This window comes from Octodon degus, unplaced genomic scaffold (genome assembly GCF_000260255.1).
Source record: "Octodon degus isolate 3935 unplaced genomic scaffold, OctDeg1.0 scaffold00010, whole genome shotgun sequence".
Classification (NCBI taxonomy): domain Eukaryota; kingdom Metazoa; phylum Chordata; class Mammalia; order Rodentia; family Octodontidae; genus Octodon; species Octodon degus.
The window spans coordinates 17,605,666-17,630,434 of NW_004524586.1; the positions used below are offsets into that span (position 1 = coordinate 17,605,666).

The 24,769-nt window shown below is 45.0% G+C and overlaps 1 protein-coding gene across 1 annotated transcript in view; it reads left to right on the top strand.

Annotated features, from left to right (window-relative positions):
* Positions 1 to 24,769, top strand: part of Adam12 (ADAM metallopeptidase domain 12) — a 330,777-nt gene that overhangs the window by 249,529 nt on the left and 56,479 nt on the right. Inside the window, exons 9-11 of the mRNA XM_023709048.1 lie at positions 5,003 to 5,172; positions 7,641 to 7,725; positions 11,900 to 12,048. Of these exons, the coding sequence (XP_023564816.1) occupies positions 5,003 to 5,172; positions 7,641 to 7,725; positions 11,900 to 12,048 (404 nt within the window). The remainder of the gene's footprint in view (positions 1 to 5,002; positions 5,173 to 7,640; positions 7,726 to 11,899; positions 12,049 to 24,769) is intronic.

Below are 24,769 nucleotides of genomic sequence, written 5' to 3' on the forward strand. Positions count from 1 at the left end.
CTCTCTCTCTCTCTCTCTCTGACCCAAGCAAGGGCTCTTAGCCTACATTTCCACTACTTGCCATGAGTCTGGAAACCTGTGACCAAGCAGAGGCTGGGAAAGAGTAGGAGCCCACATGACCATGACTCCAAGTGGTGGCAGAGTGTCAGGTAGATGATATTTGGACCCCAGGAGTGCAGGAGTGAGAAGGGGTTTTTGTGGGTCTGAGTAGTTGAGCTCTGGACTCAGCACTTGGAGGCTGTGGCTGGGAGGAACTTTTTGAAATTCAGGAATATACAGATAGCTACCAATATTGTGGGACGATATTATGCTTGTCCACCAGACCTCTAAGGCAAGTTGCAATTGCACCATGCCTGTTAATGTATTCTCAGCAGTAACTCTTTGCACATTAAACTGTGTCCCACCTAAGGTCAAGCACATGCAGAAGAATCCTGGTAACCAATCAGTTCTTTTGACAGGGAGGGTAAAGAATGAGTCAGCAGAGGACCCTGAGCCACATCCATAGCCAAGACCGATTCAAAGCCGATCAGATCAGAATCTCTGTCAAAGGCAACATAAAAATAAATGCTGGATCACAGTCCAGGCTAGTCATTTAAATCCACTAGGGAGTTTTGTATATTTCCTTATGTGATTTATTATGAAATACCAGTCTCCAGCTCTCAGCCCAAGGATTCTGACCCTATTGGCTAGAGGGGGTTGAATATTGTCCAAGGTTGTCCAGTGATTCAAACGTAAAGCAAATCTAAGAAGCAGTGATGGACAGGTGGAAGATTTAGATGCCTGAGTCACAAGCACAGGCCACTTCACCATGGTCAGCAAGACATACTGTTGCCTGGAAGGCCTGAAGCTATCCTCAGACTATCCAGAAGGAAGAGAACATGCAATATTCTCAAGCCTCGGAAATCTCAAGGAATGATGAACTACATTATCACCAACCTGGAAATTGCTGATACCCCTTTGTTAAACTGCTTCAGCCCTCTGTGTTTATCTGTCTCTGCATAATTTTATAGGTTATATCCTGCTTCAGTGTGCAAAACCAAAAATGAGCAATTAGGGGATTGTTAATAACTTGCACTGGAAATTAAAGAAAACTCCAGATGGACTCGATCAGGTGTGCCAGCCTGATTTTTTTCATGTTCCCGGTGGGTACACAGACAACTCGCTGAGCACACTGATGTGTCTGGCTCTGACATTGCCATCCATACCCAGCAGCCCCCAGAGACCCGGCAGGAGATAGCCAGGCTCCTTGGCAGACTCGCTGTATCTAAGGCTGCTGATGGATGAGCCTGGTTCTATGCGCTGCGCTCCAAATTTCAGTTTTGCAATTCTACCTGTGGGAGTCTAGGCCCAGAAGGCAGCGGCTGTCCAGTGGGCACTTCCTTATTTGCTGGCCTGGCTCTGCTGGGCCCTTCTAAATTTACAGCTACTTAGCTGTATTGGCCTGGAGAGTGGGAAGGCCATACCAGCATGGCGAAGATACAGAAGTGTTTGAGTGACAAAGGTGACATTGTGAAACATTCAGGAAAGCCCCTGTAAGTGGAAAGAAAAACACATGTTTGATACTTATGCCTTTAGGCCAAACTTCCAGGCATTCTCTCCCAGTGCTGATGAAAACACAGCCAGAAGAGTATGTACTCATGAATAAAGTGACCGCTAGCTGTGACACGTTAAGCCTTCACTGTAGCTCATCCCCCTTACTTATCCATAAGTTTACATCTGCTGGGAATTTTGGGGGGCTCAAGTTCATTGACTATGGTGATTGAGATCCATCATAGCTCCCCCAAAGGGCTCACTGTGTTGAAGACTTTGTTGTTAGCTGATAGGCTTTTGGGAAGTGATTTGTCCAGAAGACTCTAATTTTATCAATGGGCTAACCCATTAATGAGATCATTTGATGGCATTATTGGGAAGTGATGAGATGAGGAAGTAAAGACATAGTGAAGGGAACAGATCATGGAGGCGTGGCCTTGGGGGCTCCATGCTGTCCCTAGCCCCTTCCCTTCTGGCTCCGTGTTTCCCACTCTGCTTTCTGGCTGCTGTGAGGGGAGCAGCTTTCTTCCTCCTCCACCCTCTTCTGCAGCCATTCTGCCAAAGCAATGAAACAACCAACCATGGACTAAGACGGACCTTTCCTCCTCTAAATTGCTTTTCTTGGCTATTGCATCCCATTGATAAAAAGCTAACACAGGAAAGCAGTGTGAAAGGACCTATCTTCTGCACATTGGATTTCTTTGGGCATTCTGCTCCTATGACATCTTCTTCCCCTCTCATCCTAAGCCCATTATCTGAAAGGTGCAGCTCTGAATGCCATCCCTGTATTTCAGATCCACTCCTTCCAGAAGTCTTCCTTGGTCCCTCCAAAAGAGCATCCTTGGATTTCCTGTTTGCACCAATGCTTGGCAGGGCATTATATGACAATTAACTGGAATAATGGTGAAGTGTCCTGTGCCATAAGCCCCTGAGGGGTCTCCTATAGGTAAACAAGAGCAAGGACATCCTAAATTTTGTATTCTGTGTATGCCAAGCCTAATCTACAGCAAGAGCTGAGCAAACTGTGTGACTATTGTGTAAATGACTCAGCAGGCCCATGCATATTCTGGGATTCCTAAGCCAGGCAGGCAGCTGCCAAGTCCCATTTGTCCTGCCAAAGCCTGTGAGCTGCTCTCTGGGCCTGAGGTCATAGGAGTCTCAGCATCTGCCTAGTGTGGCATGTTGCTTAGTAGTTCAGAGCAAGGCATCACAGTGGCTTGACCTGTGTCCAAGCTCCGCCATGCAGTTATGACCCAGTGATTTATCTGACCCCTCCTCCCAGTCTCAATGCCCTTGACTTTAGAGTGGGAGCAATTACAGTTTGCAACTCATAAAATCATTATGAGGAATGAGCTGAGTTACAAAAGTACCTTAGCATGAAGCAACCAGGAGTATAATAGCATTTAGTATTTGTTAGCAGTGTTCATTGTTCCTGACAGTAACTGAAAGGAATTCACAGGCAACCATGGAAGAATATACCGAGCCAGCATAAAGGGACCATGAGCCAATGATGGCTTCATGTGAGTTTAGCACATGTGCAGTTAACTGATAGCACCAACTTACTAACCTGGGGAGGGGCTGTGTGTTATATTCTGCTTACTATGGCATCTGTTCTGGGACATGGTTTGAGAGTGCTCGTACTTGGAATTGCAAACCCCTTCATTATTCTAAAAATCTCCCTGATTAATAAGCAACAAAGCTGGCACTGCCAAACAATGACAAATTAGCCCCTTGACGAACTTAGTTCCTGTTCTCACTGCAAAGCAGTGTCCTCGGATGACAATTTTGGAGCCCTCTCAAGGTATCTGGCCCTGAAAATGTCTCTTAGCAAGCCGATGGAAGCTTCAGCATGGGACTGCCTTCATGTCTGCTTTCTGACCACTGTCACCTTTGTATAGGACACAGCTGAAAATGTCATCTCACAAAGGCCCAGCCAAACGTGTGCATGCAGCATTCAAGGCGGTCCAAGAACTTAATTTTGCCTGCGATGCCTGGCAGAAGGAGCTTCCAAGTAGATACCTCAGGTCAAGCAGTTCTTGATTAAAAACATACGATTGGGCAGCATTCTGGTTATGTAATTGCCTCATTAAATTATTAATGTAATTGTTATCAGTTTGAAACCAAGTTGGATCCCTGAGATCAGTGTAATCTTCTGCTGACCCAGTGCTCACCATCCATACGAGTGTAGCGGCCAGCCAGCAAAAGACGAGCTGCCTTCCACGGGCTAGAATCTGGGGTCAGATGTTCATCTTTGGGGAGTTTCTTGAACTTTAACTTACTGCACTGGAATGGTGCTTAACTCTCACATGTGCAGCTTCTATGGTTTTTGTTACTTGCTGGCCAGATGCTTCCAGCAGCTACAAACAGAACTTAGAGTTTGGCCACGGCTCAGGCTGCTACTTCTAGCCTACAGTTTTCTCCTCGGCTACGTGGGGTCTCAGAAGATGAGGATGTTGTCATGCATGTTCCTTCATTCATCAGTGGCATTAAAAAAAAAAGTACAGGTAACCCTATGCCGCTCTCCCCCCAGTGTGCTTGCAGAGCCATGTCCCTATCAGTGTGATGTACATGGAGCAGTGAAGTAGTGAGGAACAACGGGAAGTGCATGCCTCTGCTCCAACTGCTCGTGTTGCCCAACTAGATTTAAGCGAGATGAAAACCACCCCACAGCCCCTGGAACACTTGTCTTTCCCTCCTGACTCAAGACAATCTCCTGGAAAATATAGGCTGTAGGTTGAGTCACGATGACCTAAAGGTGGGGTAAGAAGAGGGGTAAGAAGAGTAGCTTCCTTCATGCGCCTGGAGCTTGGTCTCAAGAAGGCTTCATTTAGCAGCTCTTCGCTCCTCCCCAGTGCCGAGCTAACTCTGGCAGTGGGGAGAAGACTCCTTCACGTTCCTGAAGAAGGGCTCCATTCATGCCGTTAGTATCCTGAAGGACTTTGACTTGTTCATTTAATTAAAACCTCCTACATTGATTATGGGTGACAGAATATGATAGTGTCAGCCAAAGCTGAGTCCTTGATGAAAAATTAATACGGATTCATTTGCAGTACCTCATAGGCAGAACATTTTGCTTAAGATGAACAAATTATTGTCCTTGGCAGAAGTGTCTAAAAGATCCTAATCCACTCATTGTTTTTCTTTCGGTGGATATTAACTAGCAGGTTTTAGCTGTAATGTACATCGATGTGCACATGTAAATCACCAATGAATCATCTGAAATGTGTTTTGTACAGAGACAGAAAATAGTAAAAAGGCTAATAACTGTAGTATCTCATCGGTAAACAGTTGAGAATCAGGTTATTGCATCACCTTGAGTCAAGAACTTCAAATATTTTTGAATTTTAACGTCATGTGAATGAAGACACAAAGATGGTGCTCTCGCCATGCCAATGAATTTCAAGTAATGCAATCTGTTCAGATTTTTAAGTTCTTGTGAATGTGATACATCAAGAAGGCCTGCTTTCCTCAGTTTTACAGATCACTGAACATCCGAATAGTGTTGGTCGGTGTGGAAGTATGGAACGACATAGACAAGTGCTCCATTAGTCAGGACCCATTCACCAGCCTCCATGAGTTTCTGGACTGGAGGAAGATGAAGCTTCTACCTCGAAAATCCCATGACAATGCACAGCTTATCAGGTAGGTTTTTCTGACTTTCTTTTGCTTAAATAAATCGCATCCTCTGCACAACCTCTCCTCTTAGCTGCTCCTGCACAGCCCCAAAGCTCCAGTCCTTTCTGCAGGGTAAGCAGCTCCCATGAGGGCATCACCATCCTGATCTGGAATCCAGGTCTATTAGGCAAGGCCCCTTGCACCCTGGGAAGCCTGTCTCTCTGCAGAAGTAGCCTTGCCTTCTTCCGTAACTTGGACATTTTCCCCTATACCAACTTTCTGCCCTTAGTCTTGCTATAAAATTGTCCCTGTAGGCTATTTGTTTTATAAGGCCCCTTTTACATATTATCAATGAAAACTACATGCTTATATAAGACTTCAGGACAAGACATTTGGTTGACTATTGTCAGATGCCTGGAGGACAAAAGCTCTCCACTCTCTTCTGAACTGTTGTTCTCTGGCTCCCTGGGTCACAGTCCCCACAGCAGAGCACATGACTTTGTGTCCTGTCTTTAATCAGAACCTCCTGGCCACTGTGTAGGAAACAGACTCTGCTGTAGAGGTGCGAAGCTCAGTGATGACCAGCCTTTACATTCCTTGCTCTGGACAGTTGTCAGTCTACTGAGCAAACAGAAATCCAGAAAATTTCAAGAGATAGCAAATGTTGAGAAGTTAATAAAAATGAAGGAAAACGTAGCTCTAACATAACATAATTATGGTGGGATCTTATAACACCTTTATCATTCAAAGAAGAGAATATTCTTATTATAGTCTGAATTGGTACAAAGTAGATGTTTCCAAGAGTGGCAGTTGTTCATTTGAATCTTTAAGCACTTTGTATCATGAGTCTTTTGTGGTCATGTAGTTCACATCGTGGAAGCAAAGCTTCAGGGTCAAAGGGCACTTTCTTTGGCAAGTCAGATCTGGTTTATTGAACATCTATGGAAATTTCGTTCTCACATTAGAAACTGTCTATATCTGCTCTAAGGCTGCTGGCACCCCCTAGTCATCTATTTTGGTTATTTTCATGGTGGGGGGTTTCCTTCCTTGGGTATTTGTGGTTGCCTCATATTTTATGCATTGATTAGTTTTGAATTATTAAAATACATTTCATATATTTTGAGTCCAAGTGTTTTTGTTTTGATTTTCCCCCCACTGGAATCTGTCCAATTTTAACATCTGGAAATAAATTAACATCTTCTATAACCTTATTACTTATAGACATATGCAGTTCTATCTATTCATATGGTTTATATAGAATGTAAACACAAATCCTGAAATCCTTAGTGCTGAAAATATGCAACCCTCTGTATCTTCTGAGGGTTCTATATCTACGAATTTGCTCAGACAGAAAATATGCATGAAAAAACCACATCTGTACTGAACATGTTTAGGCTCTTTTGTCATTATTCCCTAAATAATACAGCATAACAACTATTTACATCACATTTACATTGCATTAGGTATTATAAGTAATCTAGAGATTTTTAAAATTATATGGGAGGGTATTTGTAGGTTATACGCAAATATATTATCATTTTATATAATGAACTTGAGCATCTATAGCCTTTTATGGGGGGGAAGGGGACTTGGAACCAATTCCTCATGAATACCAACAGATTCCTGTAGTGGGATGGGTAGATAGATGATAGACAGATAGACAGACAGATAGACAGATAGAGGTTTGTATATACTTACTGTTTCTGTCCAACTGATGACAGCTATAATATCTGATTTTTCAAACAATATTCACATTGTCTATATGTGTATATCATGTATAGCAAAAGTAAATCAATCGATTCCTCAAAAGGAGAGTCAAAACATATAATGACTGGATTTAAAAGCATCTTCATTAGACGTGTCCCTCATAGCATTAGATTCATAAGCAGATTAAGATTTCAGAAGGGAGGAAGCCTGATCGGAAGCTTCAAGCCCCTTCCAGAAGCTTCCGCCTGGGTGCCGAGGTGTTGTAGGCACTTACTTATTCTACCCCGGCTCTAGGACCAACACTCCCTTTTCTACCTATTTCAACTTGACAAGCTATATTGGCAGGACCTTTTGAAGGTGTGCAGATCTCTAACAGGACTGCAGTGGGTTAGAAAGGAAAGCAAAATTTAGATAGGACAGAAACGTACTAATGCACCTAATGTATTTCCTTACCAACAACAATTCTCAGTATCTGGCTTTGGTCTCTCTGTCAGCAAATATCATTTGCAAGTAGCAGTTCCCCCTATCAGGAAATAGACAAGCCATGACCTATAAAAGCGAAGTGATAACTGGCTACTGTCTGAGTCTAGACAACGAAAGTCTACAAGGATCATAGGACCGTGATGCACCTGGAAATAAAATGTAAAGAGGAAAAGCTAAAAATCACATGTAAACATGCCCTCATGCGGCTGTTTGCATATACGGTTGCTGGCACACGCGTAAAATTTGAAATATCAGGAAATGCATCCATTGCAGGTGATACTGAAGTCTTTCTTTTTGTTTCCTAGTGGGGTTTATTTTCAAGGGACCACCATTGGCATGGCACCAATCATGAGTATGTGCACCGCAGAACAGTCTGGAGGAGTTGTCATGGTAAGCTGAGGACACCGTAGAGTGGGCTTGTTGGGAATGGTCCCCCAGGAAATCCCTACTCTTGTCAGAGGTTGTAAAATGAGTTCTTTTAAGGTTCCTTATACTTAACTCTGTCCCTATCCTAGCCATGTTTGTAATCTTATATTGGCCCCAGTATTTTAGAGATCATTTAGAAAATATAAATTGTATACAGACATGGTGAGTGTGTTAAAAAATTAAATTTCAAAACTCCAGTGGGGGAAAATCATCCCTTTTTATGGTGAAAACTTTGCTGCTAGAACTTTTGGTCAAAACATTCCAATCCACAGATTCCTCCTAGTGCTGGGATGCGCCTGGGCTTTGGGGTTGCCCTTATCACTCAGCTTTTTGGATGAACTGTGGTCTGACCAAATGTTACTGTTCAAGTAATTTTCTGATGGTTCTGCCTGGGCCCAACAGCCAAAAATCTGAGGTTTTTAACTCTACTACTGCAAATGCTTCACATACCTTCTGGCCAGTGTACCATTTGTCTCTAAAATAACCTTATTCTTGGAAGGCAGAGACCTTGGGTTTATTGCTTTACAAGGGTAACTTTGTCATATATGGCCTATATATGTTTGTAAAAGGAAACAAGATGGGAAGAATATTTGGGGTTTCTTATGATTTTAAGAAGGAGGGAGCCTTGATAGGCTGCCCAACAGGGGGCTCCTACTGCAGCCCCTCAGATTGTTCAAGAAGGGTTTTTCACGCTACTGTCTCTGCTCTGAAAAATCTAGCATTTCCCAAACCAGCACTCAGACAGGGAGTCTCCCCCAAGTCTTTCCTCCTCCTCTATTAAACAAACACAGCTTTGCCCTCCCAGGAAACGGTGGGTTCCTCCACATCTTTCAGACAGAATGTTTGTGAATGTTCAGTTGTAGTGAAGAGTGAAAGGAGTTATGTTCTGCTGACTGTTATTTTCTCTCCACATTCTGCCTAATCTAATCTTCTTAGTGCATATAAACATTTTCCTCTTCTTTGGGTGCAGTGGTTGGTAATTAACGTAAGCATGAACTCAATGGGTAGGCTTTTGGAGGGAAGGGGACTGCACCCACTTCCTGGGCTGCTGGCTTGAATACGCCCCCTGGTTTCCTTTCAAGAGGAAAGCCCCGGAGGTGATCGCCACCATGGAAGCCATTGGAAAGTTTGGTTTTTGTTGGTGCCAGGCTAATTTCAAGTTAGATGACAACTGTATTTTTACAGAGTGGCCTATAAAATTTTAAGAGGGGATAATTTTCAGTTTCATGGTTCCATGGTTAGTTGCTACTGACTTTGCCACTTAAAACTGGCATAAATTTATTTTGAGAGCTGGAGCTGAGTTCTTCGTAAGCTCCTGCTTCTGTGCAGAGCTGAAGCGACCCTACAGCCCATCTGAGCACGTTACGTGGCTTTCTTGGGCTTCAGCCCTTGTTCCTTCCACAGAACCATTTTATCAAGATTCCTTCTTTAAATGTATGTAGGAAAACATTTTTTAAAAAAACTGTTTGAAAAACAATGTGAGAAATATGAAACAATTCCATTTGCAATGCCATTAAAATCAAGTCAAAATCAAAGTGAATTATAAAGAAATGTCTTACCAATATGAGAGCAGTGAACATTATCCTTAGACAAATTCCTTCCTTATTCCACACACAAGAGAAGTATCAAATAGGGTGAATAATGCACACAGCATCTCCAATTTCTATGAATTTCATGAAAACAGCAGAATCAACGTCTTCACAAGATCGAATTTTCTATGCTTTCTCTTATCGTATCTCTGAAGTGAAAGTTTTGAGTGCTACAGTAAGTCTCTGCCTTATAAATGTTTGAGTTGTGAACTTTCAGAGATACAGGTGGGAGCACATCTCAGAAGTAGCTCACGTGTCTGCCAGACGCTGCCACGCTCGTGTGCTTCCTGTACGTGGGATAGTGTCCTCCAGTGCAGAGTGCAGGCAGGGCCCAGGATGTCAGGAAGCAAGAGAAAAAGCAGTGGGGGTGGGGAGGGGACTGCTGGGAAGCACAAAGCCATCCGCACTACATCTGTGCGGCACAGGTATATAAGACACTTCACCAGACTTACAAAAGAGTCCAACCTAACGAACACTCTCCTGGAACAGAATTCATTTGTGAGACTTCTGGTACATGTGACTAACAAGGTCAAAGCTAAGAGAAAGGGAAGAAAGTGGCAAGGAATCTTCATAAAATTCAAAATACTGTTTCTAGTCACATTTCTCTACTTTTTTCCTTTAATTTTAGTTATATTAAAGCCATGCCTCTATATTGAACTGTTCAAAAAAAAAAAAAAAGCCTTGATTTGGAAATAATGCCATAAATAAAAATATTGGCTTTTTTCCTTGTTAAAAACATAAGGGCCAGCCAAATAGCTCAGTGGATTAAAGGGCCTGCAAGCAGGCATGGCAGGCTGGGGTTTGATCCCCTGGCCTGCTGTGCCAGCTGAGATGGCAATTGAGACTGGGCGTGGTGGCATGCGCCTGTAATCCCAGCTCTTGGGAGGCTGTAAACAGGCGGATCACTATGAGTCTGATCTAGTAGTGAGACCCTGAACACCCTGCAGACCCTTCCCTAAGATACAAAAATAAATAAATAAAACTATCTGGGTCTCTTAAGAGACTGTGTTTCTAATCACTTATGTGTAAATGAGTGTAACGTCACTTGGTCGTTTAAAAACTGATATTCAGTGATACAGAAGTACTCTTTAAGAACAAATCCCTAGAATTTTATGTCAAAACATGCTAAACTCGGTATTCTTAGATTAACCACATTCTCTTCTCCAGTGTGTGTTATTTTAAGACTTGATTTCCTGAAACATATTTGTAAGGTTTTCTACAGCAGGAAACTGTATAATCTAAGCAAAATAATTTATTCGGAATTTCATCTGTTCTACGAAAAACATGCCATTCTTTTTCATAGACTGTGGGCTTATGAGGGAGATCGCTGCAGCCATAAATACCACCAACAGATCTGTAAGAGCCTACATGCACACACATTAGGCAGAGACCCCACAAAGACTATGTCAGGAATAACAATCGCTCTGAAATACAACATCACAGTATTTCCTGGATGCTTTGGGGGGAAACCCCTTTCCTGTACAGCACAAAACAAGATTGAAGCATGTTACCCTCTTTGGTCTGTTGTACACAGGCCTGTTTAAAAATGCCTTTCCAGACCAGGCATGGTGGCACATGCCTGTAGTCCCAGAACTTGGGAGACTGAGGCAGGAAGACTATTGTGAGCTCAAGAGCAGTCGGGGCTATAAAGTGAGTATAAGGCCAGCCTGAGCTTCATGGAGAGACCCTGTCTCAAAAAAAGGAAAAGAAATGCCATTCAGTGGTGCAATTTCTGTAATCACATCCACTAATTAACAAATTTTAGTTGAGGGCATATACCAACATCTTTTGGTGAATTCCTAAGTATCTGTTGAGTCACACCACTCAAGCACCTCATTAAGTTAGTGGTGGCCAGCAGTGCTCATTGGATAGAGAAAACACCTCCCAGAGCCCAGCAAAAGTTTATATGAACCACAGCAGTACTGTCTGAGAGTCAGGATGCCACCCATTTCCATAGCCAACCAGAAAACCCAAAAGCCTAGCGAGAATTAGATATAATTGAATAATCATCTGAACTGAATCATGAGTCTTTACACTCAGTCCTCCACGTGTCCAGCTTTTATTGTCAGTGACCATGAACACTCCAAGTATTCCCCTCCTCCAAATCAACAGGAAGAGGCAGGATCCATCAGAACTTCGCAGGGCTTATTTGAATGTCACAGGGCATGGTCCCGACGGGGAGTAAAACGGTTCTTGGATTTCCTGGGAGCTTTTTCTTCTTCCTATGACAGAGAACAACTTTCTTCTTCATTCAGTGGGACGCTGTTTTGTGAGAGATGGAAGGATGCGTGGTGGACATGACTGCCACAGTCATTTCATATATAAGGACATAACATAGAGTCCTCAGCAAAAGAAAATCCAAATAAACTTAATGCATTATGTCCATTTTTTAACTTCAAAGTAGATAACTGATCTATGCCAGTTCTTCATAGGAAATCTAACTTGGTCAAGTGTTAGCAACAGGTAAATATCCACGAAGCAGGGAGGACAGGGGCAAACCAGACTGAGGGATGTGAACTATATGTTTGTGCTCTTGTGTTTTCTTTGAGGACCATTCAGACAGCCCCCTTGGTGCGGCCGTGACCCTGGCACATGAGCTAGGACACAACTTCGGGATGAACCACGACACTCTGGAGAGGGGCTGCAGCTGCAGGACAGCTGCCGACAAAGGAGGCTGCATCATGAACCCTTCCACTGGGCAAGTACCAAGGTTCCCGCAGCCTTGAGAGCTGTGCACTGTGTGGAGTATGTCTCAGGCAACATCTGAGCAAAAACAAAACCTTCCCCCTAATTTTTTTGTCGTCAGAGTCTCCATGAAAACTTTCAAAAAGAGACTCCTTGCCAAGTAGCAAGGGTAAGGCATGCCACTCCGCAGGGTCATGCATGGTCAGCTTCCAAGGCCCCATGGCGTAAGGGTGGTCCCCTTCCCTGATAGGGACAGATGCTGTCTTCTTTTAGAGATCATGACCTCTAGAAGGCCTCACAAACCCACTGGGCGGTGTCAGGAGGACCCTGGGTCCGAAGGGGATGGAGGATAGGTGTCTCCTCACTCACAGCTGACTCTGGGGCATGTTTAAAGTGCAGTGGTAGCTTGAGAATTTGTCATATCCCAGCCTAACATCATGTCGCCTTACTAGGTTTTAGAGATTTAGAGAAAAGTTTGTTCTGCTTCTGTAAATCAGGTTGTCCTTCCTTGCTTAATGCCCATCTGAAACTGTAGAACTGCTTCTATCAGAAAAAGGAAAGTTCATCGCACTGGATCCCTTGGATGAGAAAGAAAGTAATCCAACCTGTAGCAGCCAGGGATTCAGTTGTGCTCTTATCCCGGGAAGGACCTATCCCAAACTGGAATGATGTGCTAATTTAGAGAGATTCTCAGTAGTAAGGGAAAATATATACAAAATGCAATGCCTATTTCTTATATAAAAACTTGAGAGCTTTTAGATACTTACCTCATGGAACTTTCCAAGTCAGGCCTACTCTCCATGTTTGCAGAAAGGAGACACAGGGAACAAGAAGTAGGTGGCATCTGGGTGGCCCGAAGACTGGCCTCTGCAAAGCCTTACTCCAAGGGAACAGCATGGCATGAAGTGAGCACCCATAAAAGCGATTAAAAGTCCCCAGACAGAAGGATTGTTATAGATTGCTGTGCTTTGGCAAGCAGTGGCCAGGGGGCCTCTTCCCAGATGCTTTCCAGGACATGAAACCAAACAGCGTTCCATGCTGCTGTAACAAAGACTGAACAGTACCTACCACACAGCCCACTTCAGGTCACTGTCACCTCCTGGGAGCACTGGTGATGTATCTTACCTCAAGTGACCACTCACTAGTGTCCATCACCACCATTAGCACAGAGCCTCCCAAGTTATTTTTTCCACTCACGAATCTGTCTCAGGCATAATTCAGTACAGTCACAAACCTTGCTGAGGGAAGCTGGTCTCTGAGTCCATGAGGATGGAAACCAAGGACCTATGCCCAAAGTGAAAACATCTGAGGCCAATGCCAACAGGAAGTGGAATATTGCAAAGCTCTGGATACTAAGTGGAATTCTCCAAAAGGGAGACAGGCTGCCCTGAAACACAATGTGCTCTTTGTCATTAAAATGTATAAATAGAGGCAGAACAATCACTGGACATCCCAGGCAAGGCACTTCTTCTTAGGATGTGAGGTTGGCCTGGGCCCTTCCAGAGGCATCTGTGTCTGACATGGCAGGGGTCGGCAGCAGCTGGTAGGGGCTGGCCCACAACTTAAGTCTCTTTGTGCTTTCTCATTCTTGTTGAACTCATAAAGTGGCCACAACAAACGTACTGTGCACCTATTTTTCCTGATAATCCAGTGGGAAAAAATATATGCACTCACACATAGGCACCAGAAGTGATTCCCAGGGACCAAGACCATCTTGCCAATCAATATTATTAATGCTTTTTAATTCTTGATAACAGAAACAATTGGAAGCAAGGAAAACCTGCCTCTGGAACACTAGATTGAACTGGAGAAGCATGGTAGTTGAAATTCTGATCCAGTTGTCTTTAGCAATACAGGCCAATGAGCAACCTCTCTGACCCTTACTGGGGGGCCTCATCTATAAAATCAGTGGGTCTGTGTTTATCCACCCACCCATCCATCCTCCCAACCACTTATTGGCTCATGTATTAAATAAGTACTTGTGATTTCTGTACTCACAGTTGTGAGGAATACACAGATAAGAAAAACCCTATGGTCTTAAAAACCATGATCCTAGAGACAGGCTTTGCAGTACTCTATGTCATTTATGCAAAGCCCTTAGAGTTGGCAAATCTTCACAGAGGTGCTGAATGGCAAGCCAAATTACCCTGCAGATATTCGAACACCTCAGGTTGAAATGGCATTGTTAAGAGCTCAACAAAACATTTAAAAGGCCCTTTCTCCCCCTTAGAGGGGATTGCTAATAGCCTTTATTTGATTTATACCTTATTAGCAATTTCTAAGCTTTCTCTTTTGCTGAGCTTGTGCTTTTGAGTAAATCTTTTCTATTTGGTCCTCATTTATGACCCCACATTCCTGTCCAGAGTGGTGTTTTTAATTTTCTCAGATGGAAAGCAACTTCCTAAGCAAGTGGGTGAATTAATCACACAAGTGCACAGTGAGGAGGCGGCCAGGAAGCCCCAGCAACCCCCTGCCATCCGTCATTCATGGCGGAATTTCCCAGGCTGCTCCAGCACTATCGTAGATGGTGGCACCCTTGCCTCGTGCTGTCCCCAGGAAACTGGGAAATTATAAATCACTCCCCCAGTGCAAGGCAGTGCTACTATCATGGAGTTCACAGGGACATCAGAACAATCAAAAAGTTAAAGACTTGTTCCGAATTCCTACTCCTGCTTGCTGGGAAAGCCTTCCAGTAAAATGTAACTATCACTTGGCAATGTGTCCAGCTTCATGAGAGTCGCTCCTTTTAGACCAACCCACATCCAAACAGCAACTTTCCTTCTGGCTTCTGCTTTCACTACTGATTCAGCCATGGGCGCCAGGTATTGAAAATGTGTATCAGTTGAAGTCTTAGCCTCAAAGGTGACTCAGAAAGAGATGAATCAGTGACTGGTTCACTGTTAAAGTCTCAAAATCAAACAGAACCAAGTACTCTGAGTGCTTTAAAGTAGAGGAATATATCCCCTCGTAGTCCTGATTTTTCTTTCTCAAGCATCCCAGAATCCTAACTGTAGGAACATTAACCAACTGCCCACACTGATAAAGTGTATATGAAAGGCTACAGACCTAGAATAGAGTCCTCTGAATTCAGGTTTCATGACTTCTGTTGCAGGATCAGCACAGCAGATTTCCTCATGAGTTATATCATTAATTACTGAGAGTCTTTGAGTGTGTATGAGAGTGTGTGCTTTGTGTCTCTGGATAGTTAACTTGGAAGACCTGTCTTGGAAATTTTTCTTTGGCAAATGTTGCATCTAGGGCTGGTGTGGGAGTTAAATTCAGTGGAGTCTGCCCATTAATGAGCTTCTTGGAGCACTCAGTCTTACAGGACTGAGGACTGAGTATGCTACATTAACAGGAAAAGAAAATTGTGAATGATATGAACACTTTTAAAGGCAAGGAATATTTAGCATAATAGTAAATATCACTTTCTAGGGTTAAGAAAAAGCAAGTGTTTGCATTAAAAAAATTAATCTTTCATTATTTTTTAATTTTTTTGCAGAAAATGTTCTGTGAAAAGTAGAGGTGAGGTTTCCCAAATTTTCTGATCAAGGAGATTTGGGGACCACAGAAGAAAGTGATCAATGATGTAGAGTGTGCCTAAGGAGAGTCACATGGAGAGAAAACACTCTCTCAGGCTTTCACAGAGAGCACACTGGCCAAGCAATGGCCATGACTCATCCACATGGCTGACACTGACAAAGGATCTGCAAACTGCAATACAGGCTTTCAGGGTAAATCCTGAGGGGATTTGACTGACCTTGTCAGATACAAAAGTTACATTTCTTGTTATATAGGTCTTGCTTTATCTTGGTCTTAACCATCCAACAGAAACGTATAAAAATGAGGTATAAAAAGTAAAGCCATATTAATATGCTGAGCTGTAAACAGCTCAAGTCAACAATTTCTGATATTACCCATCCTACACATAACCCACTACAATTATGGACTACTGGACTATATTGGATTATTGTGCTGAATTCACACACCTACAATATATGAATAGCAATGGAATGCCTATCTCTGACAAAGCTAAACAAAAAGGGATATAAATGAAGGATCATTTTGTAGTAAATATACATATATATACATACATACACATACACACACACAATAGGATAGATATACAGCTACTTTCTCTTAGTTCAATGAGAAGAAAGTTTTGAACTAATAGTGTTTAGACAAGATATCATGTCTGCATCCTGTATTATGAATAACTATTACAAAGACAACAATATGCAATGTATTAATTATTGTAACTGTCCTACTAACCTGTTTTGAAACTGTCTTGTTGCTACTTCTTTGTCAATAAAATTAATATAAAAAAAGTAGAGGTGAGGTACTAGGGTCAGCTCCTCAGGGGAAGGTGGTGAATGTGCCACGCACTGACTTAACTCTTGTGCACACTGCGCTCCTAGATAGGTATTAGGGAAAGGTCCATGAGCAGAGCGGTGCGTAGCTTGCCCTCACGGAGCATGTGTGATAGTGGAGCAGATAGACTGGGAAAAGAGCAGATAAAAAAGTGCAAGCTGGAAGGACTGCTGTGCAGGAAGCAAGCAAAGAGGGTAAAAGGATCAAAACTAGGAAGTGGAAGCTGAGAAAAGTCTGGACGGAAAAGGGCAGAGAGCCGGTGGAGAGGCCAGAAGTAGCGCGTTCAGCAAAAACAGACACGCCTGTTCTTGGAGGGCCCGGAGCAGCCCTGCTTCCAGGGGGCGGGACACTGGCAGTCAGAGGAGGGTGCTGCTGGGTGCTGCTGCGCGGACACGAACTGGCGCCAGGTCAAGTGAAGCCCGGTGTCCCCCACAGGAGCACAGGTTTGAACCTCGAGCATAGTGGGAAATCCCTGAGGAATTTCCACTCACGCCAGAATATGATATGTTTTGTCAAGTTTCCTCATTTTGAAGGAGACTGTGTAGCAGCTGAGCCACCGGAGTTGCCAAATAAAGAGGCTTTCTGTAAAAGAAAACAGTACTGGCATTTAAATTGTTATTGTATTTTAAAGTATAATTAATAGGCATTTGGAAACCGTGAAGAGGCAGGATCCCGCGTCAGTCCCGGAGCGGTGGATCACACATACGCTTACGCGTCCAGCTGTCGGGTCTTGTTCACTTGATGTGAAAATATTCTTCTGTGTCAGCTTCCCTTTCCCACGCCTGCCGGAGATGTCCTTTAGCGACTCTTCCAAAAGGCCACCCCAAAGCACCTCCCCCTTCTTTTGTGTCTTCGGAAATGATCTGCTGCCACCATGTTCACACTGACGCTTACCCTGCGGCTTGAACCTGGGCTTTTCTGCTTGTTTAGTTCAAACTAGCAAATGGATTCTAAGCGCAGAAGGTGTCCACAGCTTCCCACCAGGAGTGGAGGACAGAGCACGACACTGACTGAAAAGATAAGCAAGTGAGGGGTACTCCCTGCTCCGCAGAGGTGTGAATGATTCACTATAAGGAATGAAACCCCCACGTCAAAATCAAATATCTCCATTGAAGAAAAAAGCCGTGCCAATCCACTGCCCCTGAAATTTGTGTGGGGGCCTGCCCTTAGCTCAGTTGTTTAAGTGCCTGCTCGTGCAAAGGCAGTCAGGAGCAGGACTCCGGAGTTCGATCCCCAGCTCCACCTGCCTTACCAGACCTGCCCTTCAGGCAGCCTGAGTCAAAAACAAAAAAGTGTAATTGGTTTATTCAATCCCACCTAATTCAATTCAGGATACATTCCTGTCCCACCCCAGGCTACACCACTGTTTGGACACACAACACATCTGGATAAGCCACTGATGCTGCTGGCCATCACCTGAGCTCAACTTTCTCTAATGACAGCTGAGATGACATCTACCATGCCTGGGATGCAGGACAGGCTCACACAGGAAGTGGGGCTGGTAGAAGAGCAGTGGCCACCGACTAGCTCCAAGCCACCATCTGCTCAGCCAGGAGTCACAGTGCATCGACCCCTAGCTAGATGCAGGGAGCAGGTCAGGGCCAGAGAAACAAAAGGCAGGATCTTTGGTTCAATGATTGCACCCTCATGGGATACAGGTAGAGGCTGGGAAGGGCAGGACCCTGCTAGAACTCACTTCGGGTGCTGGAATCTCACCCCAGAGCACAAGATCTATCATCCCCACAGTGCTGGTAGCACAGCATCTCCCCTCTGCGTCAATGTGGGCCTCTACTAAAAGATAAGGAGAAACTGCAGAATGTAACTGCAGTACCTTTACATGCCTTTTAGAAAGTGATCAATAATGCCTTGTAAATGGGGAGCCATGGCGGGGAAGTAGGGAGGGGGTCAGAGAAGACTCAGAGCAACAAAGTCCAGACTGAGCTGATCTCCTAGGAATCATGCAGAGGGTAGGCAAGCCGCTCCCTGCAAATCCCCAGCTCCTGCTGTGCTAATGCTAGGTTTCTCTTCGAGAAGGCCTTTGCCTGCAAATGCGTTCCAGGGGAATGAAACACACAGCAATTTTCAGTGAAAAGTTCCTCAAGCTTTGGATATAGCAGGGATTGATGGACACGCATCTAGAAAAGTCTGCCCTCTGTGGAACTGCTTCCGTAAGATCGATGCAGAATACCCATCACTGAAATTCACCCTATTTTGAACTTGGAGGAGCTGTCTGAAATCATGAAATGCATGGATCATAAAGAGATTTACCCAGATAGAACTGGAGGAAATCATTTCTCCCATATCAGCTTCTTGGATGAAGGTGATGGGTTGTTTTTTTTTCCACAATGAAAAGTTTCATAAAATCTTTATTTCCTTAAATGGTTAGAGGGGAATTGGAAATCATTAAAAAGAAAAAAAGAGAAGGAACAACTGTGAAATGAGGACTGAACTAAGATGAAGACACTGCTGGTCAGGATCAATGTAATTATCTAGCCAGAGTCCTTTAGGCAGCTACACCCTGACATCATCATAGGTGGGGGAATGAATTAGGAGGGAATGAATTAGGACTCTGAGAAACAGTCCAGGAAGGGCACGTCAATGGGGAGCATGCCCCTGCTTCCTCTGCCTAAAATAAGACATTGTTCATGCAGAAATAAAGAGATTTGTCTATAATGTAGTTAGAGAGCTGGGGAGATGGCTCAGTAGAATAAGCACTTGCCTGGCAAGCGCAAGGGTCTGAGTTCAATCCCCGGTTCTGCAAGAAAAACACAAAAAAACAAAAAAAACAATGTAGTTAGAATACTAAATTTCATTGCCTCTGTGCATGGCAGAATCGTCTTCCTCTCTGAAACTGTACACAAAACAGAGGCAAAGCAAACACCCCCTGTGTGGGTGGTGTTGTTGCTTCTGCCCCAGTACTTTGAACTCAAGGCTAAATCCATAACCCCCTTTCTGGAGAGAGGGTCTCCTCCTATGTAGTTCAGGCTGACCTTGAACTCATGGCTATCCCCATGCCTCAGACTCCTGAGTGCTGGGATTACAGGCATGCGCCACCATATTGGGCTTTTCTTTTTGAGACAGATTTTTGCTAAATTGTCTAGGCTGGGTTACAACTTGCAGTCCTCCAGGCTCGGCCTCTCAGAGTGCTAGGGTTATAGGTATGTGCCTCCATGTATGGCTTCTCCTTCAATATCCAGTTCCCGGAGAAGACAGGCAAACTTGACTCCAACCTTGGAGGGGTGCATTTGTGCTTCTGTGTCATCAGGAAGCTTAGTGAGGTGGGTATGATGTTAAAGAGAAGGGAACCAGAGCTCAGAAATTTCAAAAACGCCTACCTATTATTTCAAAATTACCAAGTATAAGCCCCAGCACCTAAGACTGAGTTGTCTCCTAGTGTGCCTATCATGTGACACAGACCATTCCATGGTTAGGTGTCATGTGAGGATGTGAAAGAACAAAGCAGTGTCCCTGTGCAATTTCTGGGTGGCAGAAGACAGCCCTGTTTTAAAATCAATTCTACAGACCTCATTGAAATTGCAGAGAATTATTTCCTGTCATTGGCTCATTTACTCAGCCTTTACGTGTGGTAGAACATATGTGAAAACATTACGGCTGAAATTCTGCCAATCCCTCTGTGCCCCCTCATGCACATACACTCCCGGCACTTCCTCCTCTCCCCACGAGGAGGCACAGAGGCTGCAAGGTGAGGTCGAAGGTCACCTCTGAGCTTGTCTGCAACTGCAGTATCCAGAAAGACCCACATTAAGCTGCACAAGGTCAGGATTTCCTATTCTGTCCATTGCTAAATCCCTAGCACCTAGAAGAGTGCTTGGGATTAGCAGAGCTCAACAAATACTTCTTGACTGAAAGGACGCATGGGTGGATGAATAGATGGGTGAGTGAGTGAGTGAGTGAGTGAGTGAGTGAGTGAGTGAATGAATGGGTTGGTGGGTAGTTGAATAGAAGATGAGGTAGGTGGTAGGTAAATGGATAATAGTGAATGGTTGGTGGAGGGGTGTATAATGTACTGGGTGAGTGGATGTATGCATGCATGGATAAGTGAGTGGGTAGACACATGATGATGATTACATGAGTAGATGAATGGATGGGTGAAATTATGATACACTTAGACATATGAAGAATGGGCTTTCTCTTCATATTTCATGTAAGACTGAGGCCACTGTTTTCTATACTAAATCTAGTAGTTGAATCATTACCATTGCCCCACATCAGTCTCCAGTGGATTTATAATAACTTAGAAGAATAGATACAGTACAGTTGATAAGGAAACCCAGATGGATAGGAAGCTGCAGCTACGGCTTTTCTACACACACTCCTGCTGGGAAGCAAGGGGACAGGAGTCCTTCCCTTGGGAACTTCTCCCAGTAGCCTTTGTTTGATTTGCTTAAAGCAAGAGGAGACAGAGAAAGACTACAATATCTAAAGCCATAAGGAGTAAGAATGGCACTCCATCACTCTGTTAGGCCACTCTACACTTCACGGAGAACTTCGACCTCTCCTTTCTCATGTCACCACCACAGCACTGAGGAGAGAGAGCAGACACAGTCACCTCCACCTTACAGGGGAGAACACTGAGAGTCAGAGGCCCCAGCTGGTCAGGGAGGACTCTGGAAATCAGCCTGTGGCCCATTCTTTGTCCTTGCTAGACACCTGAGAGCCGAGGAGCCTCTGGCTACCAGGCCTTGGGTGCAGAGGGGGCACAGCTCTTCCACCACTCCTGCGTTCCATGCGGCCCTGGAGACAACACCAGCATCAGTCATTCAGGGAGGCCAGCACAGGCCACAGGTAGATTCCAGCCCTGTTGAGGTGGTCTCTGCCAAGACCACTTTTTCTATATGTTTTTAGAAGCATCTTCCCTGTACACATTGGAAATTCTGCACTAAGAACCAGTGTGGTCAGTGCAGGTCTGCTGGCTAGAGCAGGAGAAAGGGTTGCGCTATCTCAGGCCCACGAAGTATCCTTCGCTGTGCTTGGGACTGGGTTTACATTTGCAACAGTGCAGTCCTAGGTGAGCCACCCAGCAGCCACCTTTCTTCTCCTTACTTTCCCTCTCTTTTCTTTCTGTAGTACTAGGAATTGAGCCTGTGGACTTCACATTGAGCTATGTGCTCAGCCTTCTTTATGTTTTTATTTGAGACAGGGCTCTTGCTAAGTTACCTAGACTGGTCTCAAACTTTCTATCCTCCTGCTTCAGGCTAAGTGTTGGGATCATAGACATGTGCCACCATGCCCAGGAGCTATCTTTTAACGAAGCTGAACCTCTCATATAATACAAAGCTGCTAGCCATCTCAGGGCCACCATTCAATGTGGATGCTATGTCCTCTGCCCTTGAATTCTTTGCTTTGCAGGATTTGGCTCCAGTGGAAACAGAATCACAGCACCAAAATGAAAAGCTGGTAACATCTAGAAGCCTCCTGGGCACCTCTCAACTGACAGGGCTCCGTTGGTATCTTTTCATTAAGCTTTCTAGGAAATTATATTTGTATTTTAATTGGTTTCCAGGGAGCTATGCAGAGGTCAAAGTTCATGTGTTAAGGCCATGAGTTATAATTGCTGCAGCTGGCACCATACTGTGTCCCAGGCATTTGGTGTGAACAGTTGAAATTGTTAAGCATGCTCTGAACACTCGCTCCTGGCCTGTGACTCCCATAGCCTCCTGCACCCTCTCCGGAAGGCCCACTAGGTGCCCATCCACTCTGTGGTCCCAGAATGGCATGAGGCCGCCTTGCCCTGTCACCTTTACCAGGATCCACACTATCTTCGAGCCATTGTCCTCAGTTTTCCGCTCTGTGCACATGGGGCAGCACAGCGAGTGGGTCAGGTCTACTTCTCTCCCATCACTCTGCTCCTGAGATGGTTCCTGTTTCCCCAACCTGTAGCTCAATGGGGTCTGAAGAGGCTCTCAGACTCCCTTACAGGCTCACACTTGACCTCAGGTATGTTGAATAAATCCTAAGCCTGAGCCTTACTCAAAAGTCTTTAGGGGAGTGCTTCGAGATACACTGGAAGGGAGGGAGGTGGACCTCAGGATTTGCTTTTATTTGCAGCAGGCTCCAGGGAACCTGCAGCTACCTCCCCAGGCAGCTGCCCACCTCCTCCACCAATGCCCATCCCTCTAGCACAGCCGCCTGTGCCAGAGCTGCCTGAGGCCCCGCCCCAGGGGGGAGCCTGACAACCCTCCCCATCCTCTAGTTGAATAAAAAAAGCACAGCCTTCTGGTCAGGTCAGTCTGGCAAAGTCTGTGTGTTTGATTCATCTCTGGAAACACATCACCCTGGTAAGGTGACCAACTGCAGGTTGCCCCAGTCTCTTCATCTGTGAAATAGGCTATCAATCAATGAGAGAGAATATCTACCACATTCCCAGTCCACAGCAGGGCGTCAAATAAGCAATGATGTGCTTCAGTATCTGTATTCCTGCATCCTCACCTGGGGGCAAGAGAAAGCCAACAGTTGACCTGGAGGGGCACTGCTTCTTGCCTCGCCCCTGTAGGGGAGGCCCGTGCCTGAGGGTGCAGACACCTGCCGCCACCTGCCCCATGCAGCTGTCCACCTGGTTGCCTGTGAATGTTGTGTGGGGGGAATACAAGCTTTTGTTCACAGGCACAGTTGTGAAAAGACCTAAAGCCATTTCTGATGCTGATCCTAGCAGTTTTGATTTGAAATGTGGCTGCCCAAAGTCCGCCCCTCCTGTGCCCTCCGCATCTTCTTACTCCTAGCCCTCGCTTGGGAAGGAAGAGGGCATCCGTATGGGTGGGGCTTGTGGCCCTACAGAGACTAGGAGGGGGTACAATGGGCTCTGGACTCAGAAGACTGAGGGACTTCAAAAAGACCATCACAGTAGTTGCAGAGAGTGATAAAGTGACACTCCCCCAGCTTCTCTTCTCTGGAGAGCGGCTGTGTCCCGCTCTGAGTCTGCTGCCTGGCCTCGGCTGACTTTCGAGAGAAACAATTAGAAAAACCTTTCAGGAGCTAAAACTTAACAACAGCAGCACGGTTCCCGGCTGCCTGAGCAGCGTGTCTGTGTGTTTAGTTGGTGGAGGTTTGGTTGCTCGGTTGTGCTCCTGAGTCCATATTGTTCCTGAGCTAGAGAAAACTTGGCCCTTCCAGAACGGACCAGAGCCTCCTGCCTTTTTAACACCATATCCGGATTAAATAAAGGGATGATATTTAACCACTTGATTATTCCTTTCCCTCTTGAGCCATTTGGCTCTCAAGTTTCCTTGTACTTGCGGTTTTACAGATTAAAGATTGCTACATTTTGGTTGCAATTATAATGCATTCTGTATCATATTAGCGACGTTTCTAAGCATGAAGATGTACAAGGCAGTTGCAGTCCGGAATTTAAAATAGCCAAAGTGAAAATGCCTAGTGAGAAGAAGAAACATCTTTTTCTTATCAGCACTGGTAGCAGACATGTCTCAGATGTTAGGTTTGGGTTTGGGCTTACCACTTGCTCACCCTCAGCTGGGGTAAGTGAGTGGTAGTGCTTGTGCCCTGAGGCTCGGTAGATGTGGGTACTGAGCTTAGTGCAGTGCTGAGAGATGAGGTACCCAGGTGTCCTCCAGGTACCCTCTCCTCCAAGCTGTGTGCGCAGGCCCGGGGTTCCAGCCACCAGACCTGTCAACCTGTGACTTCCCCTGTTGGGAGTAACACTCTATCTCTTCTGCAGAAGAAACCAACGGAGGGCAGAGCATCAACGATCCACTTCCCAAAGCCAGTCAGTCAGTCCTTCATCCTCTGAACGTGTGTTACCTGTGGACAATGTGAGCTTTGTTTTGTTCTGGTTTGTCCCAATCAATTTAAGGAGAGAGACCTGTGTGGCTTCCCATGCCCCACAGCCTGCAGACTGGCTTTTCCATCATACGCTCGTGTCTGCTCGGAGCGACTCGCAGCAGCTGCCTGCTGCCTCACCCTTTCGCCTCCATTGCTCCTCCTTCTTCCACAATCAGCAGCCCTCAAGCTCAGAAACCAGGAGATTAAGACGGACACATCAGAAGTTAACAAGAGGCAGCACAGGCCCTGAAGCAGTAGGGACTGTGACCTGCCACCCCTCTGGATCCACCCCCATTACAGCTACTTTCTCTGGCCGCCTCATTTCCGATCAGAAAAGCAGGTGTCTAAAGAGTACTTCCCAGAGAGCTTTCACGAGGCAGATAACTTTTGACTTCTCCTGTCAAGGTTGATAAATTGGCTTAGTGCGATTCACCCTGAGAATGTAGCCGTGACATGAACAACAGGCTTCTACAAGAAGGGAATTTTCAGGCTACAGAATTGTCAAAGTAAAAGTAACCCCTCCTGGTGTTTTACTTGCCAGTTGTGAGACAACTAGGATATATATA